The sequence below is a fragment of the Pteronotus mesoamericanus genome, unplaced genomic scaffold (assembly GCF_021234165.1).
Source record: "Pteronotus mesoamericanus isolate MK-2021 breed Mesoamerican mustached bat unplaced genomic scaffold, CSHL_Meso_final contig_53, whole genome shotgun sequence".
Lineage (NCBI taxonomy): Eukaryota > Metazoa > Chordata > Mammalia > Chiroptera > Mormoopidae > Pteronotus > Pteronotus mesoamericanus.
The window spans coordinates 6,929,639-6,935,481 of NW_026555195.1; the positions used below are offsets into that span (position 1 = coordinate 6,929,639).

At 46.4% G+C, this 5,843-nt stretch overlaps 1 protein-coding gene across 2 annotated transcripts; it reads right to left on the reverse strand.

Moving 5' to 3' along the window:
- Positions 1 to 374: 374 nt before the first annotated feature.
- Positions 375 to 5,752, reverse strand: THYN1 (thymocyte nuclear protein 1). Of its 2 annotated transcripts, none has more exons than XM_054579423.1 (8): positions 5,697 to 5,752; positions 5,350 to 5,476; positions 3,668 to 3,849; positions 2,352 to 2,420; positions 1,915 to 2,007; positions 1,267 to 1,362; positions 889 to 1,039; positions 375 to 548 (listed from the first exon to the last, which is right to left on the reverse strand). In XM_054579423.1, the coding sequence occupies exons 2-8, from the start codon at positions 5,390 to 5,392 to the stop codon at positions 502 to 504; spliced, it is 681 nt and encodes a 226-aa protein (XP_054435398.1). In that variant the 5' UTR covers positions 5,393 to 5,476; positions 5,697 to 5,752; the 3' UTR covers positions 375 to 501. The 2 variants fall into 2 exon arrangements, with proteins under 2 accessions (XP_054435398.1, XP_054435397.1); XM_054579422.1 differs by having other exon boundaries at positions 5,670 to 5,742.
- Positions 5,753 to 5,843: the final 91 nt, after the last annotated feature.

Genomic DNA, 5,843 nt, shown 5'->3' on the forward strand with positions numbered 1-5,843 from the left:
GGCAGACAGGAAATCAATGCCACTTTGACAGAAATCTTAGAAGTGTATTCTTGGTGCCACTGTTTTTTCACCTGTGGTTGATAATTTTATCCTGATAAAATTACTGGTTTAAACCCCTGTGGGGCCTCCCAGCTCCAGGGGCGGGTGAGGACGGCTGGTGTAGAAAGACAGAAGTCCGCTCCAGTGGGGCTCGGCGGACTCAGCCCTGCGTGCTGCTGTTTGCTACAGTGAAGGAAGGTGACAGGTGGCCCTGCACGCTGCCGCTGCCGAGAGGGAAAGGAGCCAACCAGCAGGTAAAACTCCCGCAGGGGAGTGCGTGAGTGCGCCACTGCGCCCAGCGCTGCTCTAAGAGAGAAGCCTTCCAACTTGGAGACTCGAGTTTTATTGAGAAAAGTACACAACCTCAAACGAACACAACAAGCAAGGCTCCTCACACCTGTTCTCTTACAAAAGCCTCGTTTCTTTGGAGTAATGCCTTGCCCATTCCAGCAAGTGTCTCAGTTAACTCGGTTCCTTTTCCTCCAGGCTCAAAATAAAGTCAAACTCCTCTAGAAAAAGGGGGAAAACAAAGGAAGAATTAGGTCTGTCTCCTCTTGAACAGGGAAGTTAAGGTGGCTGGGCATCGCTCATGGTACAGAGGCAGGTAGTCTTCATTCAGACACTAGTTACAGAGGGTTTTAACTCTGTGCCAAGCAGTGTTGGATTCTAGGTACCCAGAAATGGGTGCCTGAGGACAGCCTTCCTCTTGCAGAGTCATTACAGGTGGAAGGACAGACTCAGGGTAAGCACCGAACCCAGTGTGACTCCTCAGTATGCGTGAGTCACCGCCAGTGCCGCCCTGGTGTGCGGGGCGGGGGTGGGGGGGTAAAGCCGAGGGCCCACGCTTACCTTGGCTCAGGGGTTGAACTGAGAGTCTCTGGAGGGTGAAGAGCGCCATACTTTTTAAAGGCCCACCAGTGGCTTTGTGAGCTTGGTGATGGGTTCTGAGCTCAGCCAGGGGAATGAAACGTTTCATCATCCGAATAAACTGCACATCCACCTAGGTGACAACAGTGGGGGACAGGGCCAGCTGGACTCTGTCCACTGTGTTTCAGCTGCTGCAGAAGGTTCCTGCGGGCAGCGCTGCCAGTGCTCTGCTCCCTCCAAAGGCAAGGCCACCTCCTCTGAGTCAGCTGAGCTCCATGCTTTGACCTAAATACACCCCAGACCTTCCTCCCTTTTCACCCAGCCTTCCCCTCATGACAGAGGAAAAACAGTAGTCCTTACCATGAACCATTTGGGGCTGTCTCTTTTGCTAGACGGATCATAATAGGGACTGCTTCTCTCAAACTGTGTGTGGTCTGGGTAAGCCTCCTTCACAATCTGAAACCAAAACCACACCCACCCCTCCCATCACTGGCCTGTGTAGTCAGCTCCGTGGCAAATCTTTAATCCAAGTCCAACCTTCATCTCTGGCCCTAAACATTCTTACTCCATCTGCCTTGCTGTAGAGCCAGTGTGGGCTCAGGTATCTGGAAATAATGCACAGTCTGAGGCAAGCAGGAAATCAATCCTGTTGTGACAAAAATCTTAAAACTACGTTCTTGGTGCCACTGTTTTTCCACCTGTGGTTAATAATTTTACCCTGATAACTCCTGGCTGGGAAGAGCTACCATCAGCCTTGTTTTGGGGTGAAAGGCCAAGGTGTAAAAATGGAGAGAAGTCTGTGCCGGTGGGACCTGAAATGAAGGCCTGTCTTGTTAGAACCTCACCACACAGGAAGGGGCCCGGGCAGTTCTCCTGTAACACTGGCAGGGCAGGGATAGGGAGAAGGGACTTTTTCCCTAATCTAGTTTAGCTATAGCTCTAAACTATATCTAGTTTAGCTATATCTGCACGTAGAAAGGGGTTCAGGCGAAAGCCTGCACAGATAACCTTCATAAGTCCTGCGATGCCCGGCTCTTTGCAATTGCTGTGGTAGAAGAAGGCTTCTTCCTCCAACTTCATGGCTCTGAGGAAGTTCCGGGCCTGTCCCAGGAGAGAAGAAGTAAGAATTATCCTTCACACCAACTGGAAAACAGTAGCTGTTAGCAGAAAGCAACTCTTCTTTTGTTAAATGAGTTTTTCTTCATTGCAGTGTCCCCAATTCAATTCTTGCCTTTGCCAAGATACCCAGACTTGTATTAGGACACTGCCTAAAATACACACCATTTGCAAATTGTGTGCATCGGAGTAATTAAGGCGGTGTTGTGTACAGTTTTAGTTTGGGCACTGGGAAAAACTAACCTTGGCCAAGAGATTTTGCTACTGAATAAATCAAAAAAAGGAGGCAGGGACTGATCCCACTCTCGGTCTCAGGGTCCTGCTCTTACCTGATAGTTGCGAACACCCTCCCAGCATGCTGTCTGCTTGGGCTCTGCTTTGAGATCCTCAATGCTGAACTAGGGTGACAGGAAATAAGGCCAATCATTAAATGATCCTGGGCCAATTGGTAAGAATATATGGGAACCAACGACGTCTTCCCATACATTGAGGGTGTTCCTGGCTACTGTGGAAGTATGCAGTTTACTGGGAAGTAGCTCAACAGAGGCACTTGTTTTTTCTTTTTGTGTTTTTCCATTCAACACATTTTGAGTAGTTACCATGCATGACACTGCATAAAATGCTGCAGATGCAATAATTAGAAAGATGTGATTGCTGTCCCCATCAAGTTTACTGTTCATTTTGGGTAATTTTTTATGACAAAAATTACAAAACAAGTATACTATGCTCTATAGGAGGACACAGAAGAGGCAATGAGGAATGTCTCAATATATATGAATGGTCATGCTAATACATTTCCCATGAAAGAAAAATATGCCATTTTTTCTTGTTTTTGTGCTTGAAAACTAAATATGAAGGTATCAGCTCATTTCAAGGGCTACCTGAATACAGGATTGGATCCCGCTCATTGTCCTTCATCTTACAGGGTGGGCAAAAGTAGGTTCACAGTTGTTCATATGGAAAATAATTTTAATAAATAATAATACAAGAATAACCTCTTGACAGAGGCACTTAATTTCAATGAGGATAGTGAGTTTAATTAACCTGCTAATTAAGAGGATTGGTTGAATGGATAATCCAGAGCATAAAGAAATCTGTTATTTTTATTTCAACTTATTAAATATTATCTATTCAATAATATTTCTAATTATATTTTCTCTGGGCTATTACTAAAATTAGTTTACATTAATTCCCTGGGAGCATGCCAGGTGGCAAGAAAATGACAATATAAAACTGAAATGTATAGATAAGGGCTGACAAACTACAGCGTTCAGGCCAGACCTATACCCCAAGGCTGATTTTGTAAATCCAGTTTTACAGGAACCCAGCCAAGCTATTTGATTATGTTTTGGCTATGACAATGTTCTTGCCACAGCCAAGTTGCTACAGCAACTATAAGCCCAGAGAGCCTAAAATATATACTGTCTAGCCCTTTACAGAGAGTTTACCACCCCTTCCCTAGATAGAGGATTCACAAAAGAGATCGTTGATGGTAGTAAGTCCTGCTGATTATATTCCGTATTTCCTTTTCCCTCCCCTTCAAAGATAAGAAGCTGGTAACGAAACCCTGTGGTGTCCATATTCATTTTTTATTTTAAAATATAAAACCAGCTTGTAGGGATTAGAGACAGGTACCTGGTCTCACCTTCACATCTACACCTTTCTCTAGTCGGCTTTCTGGCTCTGACTTCATCAGCCAGTAGTTGCTTAGATTCTTCCCACATTTTTGAAGGGCTGAAGTCCCCTGAGGACTGGAGTTCTCCACTTTAGCTGATGCCTCACTTGCATCCTTCGCCTTTGTACGCTTTCCTGCTGGTCCCTTCTTGTCTGCAATAGAAGCAAGAAGAAGAGAGCTATCATACGTGCTGAGAGGTGATGTCTTACTGTGGAGAAAGTATATGCTGTGGAGTCAGGCTGGACTCAAATCCTGGATTTGTCCGTTACCAGCAGCAGCTCAACTGCTGAACTTATTTCTACAAAAATGGGACAAGAATGCCTACCTTAAGGGACATCTCTGGACTACCCATTCAGTGGGGTAAGAATACCTTACCTGGTTGTAGTTTTAAGGTTAAAGATCCTAGCTGAGTACCTGGGCATGTATTAAGTAGCCAAAGTTTTTCCTTCCCTCACTCCTGTGTCTTTGCTGAGGTGATCCTTTCTGATATAGAAAGTAAGCCCCCACTCTGTGGGCTTGTTTCGAAAATCAAATAATATAATAGGAACAATGAGCTTAGACAATGCCTGGCTTTATAATAAGTAATAAATATTAGCTATTATCATCACCATCATTTCACACTTTCCTTCTTGATCACTGTGCTTTCATGGCCTGCCTCCCTTCTGCTCCTTGATGGTACCAACAAAAGCTGGATGAAGCCACCCATTCAGGACTGTACACAGACATGATAAAGACTGGATTTTATCCTAAGTGAATTAGAGAAGATGTGCCTGGGGAACTCAATTGCTAACGAGTTGTTAAATTCTTGCTACAGGACAAATCCCTCTGTTACCCTAACTGTAATCCTGTGAATCCATACAATGTATGAGATGTTTATTCACCTGGGAAATGTATCCCAGATGACACAACCAGTGACCGGTGGAATCAGGACTCGTCACTCTGGTCTCTCTGACTCCCCACCGAATGACAATTCTACACAGCCTCTGAATTAAGTCACAGTTCCTATGTCAGTCATCATTAAATATCATTTCTGGATGTCTAAACCCTAACCTTCCTAGCCTAGTTCCTAGTGCCCCCTTTGGAGTGAAGAGGCACACTAAAACCAGCGTTGTGGTCAATCTGCAACCCTGCCATTCCCAAAAGAGCTACTTTCCCTACCTTGAACTGCTTTGTTCCTGCTATTCATCCACTCAGAATGGTATTTGTATTTATTAATATAAAATGACATCTCATTTTCTTGGCGTGTGGAAAGCCTTTCCATCCCTCAAGGCTGGGCTCAAACTCCACTTGCTTCTCAAGGATTTCTCTGAGATTCCTGCCTTCTCTTAACCTGCCCAGCAATTCAGCGTCCTGGATCCTTCCGCTTCTGTCTCTCTGCATTCTCAGAGCAGGAAGTACACATGCCACCCTGTGTCACAAATACTTTTTGTGCTCACCAAACAGCTATTGCTTGAATGAACAAACAGAAAGCGCTCTGGGTATAAGCTTGATGGGGAGTAAAGGAGAAGATGGAGGGCAATTAGGATAACACAAAAAATAATCCACAAAGGATTCTCCCACAGGCAGAGAGAGGGTCGAAAGGGAAGAGCATCAAACACCCTGGAGAAATGTCCTCTGTGAGCTGCCTTTCTGCAGCCTAAGTGCAAGCTCACCTTGCCCAGCAGCCCCCGCCAGCCTCTTCCTGGGTCTTGGCATGGTCTCCCTGCACGGGGCTGAAGAGCGGAAGACTCTGGAATCTCCCGAGACACAAGAGGCAACTCTGTATCTGCCTCCAGAAACCTGCGCGGAGCAAGATAGAGACAATGGAAAGAAACTTAGAGGGTTTCAGCCCCGAGGCTCTTTTGCGAAGCACACGTCCTCCAATTATCCACGACCCCATTTGCATCCCGCGTAACCTGCCCCTTCACTATTCTCGGGTTCTCCCTCTAGCCTTGGCTCGTTCCTTCACCACTTTCTCAGCAGCCGGACCCACCACTCAGCAGACAGGACCCCAGCCAACCTCCCGGAGGCGCTTTCAGCACACGTCTCTCGAGCCCCCAGGCCCCGCGGGTCTCTGGGAGTTGTAGTCCCTGCTCCCCGCGCAGACCAGCCTGAACGCCGATGGTGAGTAAGCGGGGCGCGCGCCAGCTTCCAGAATGCACTACAG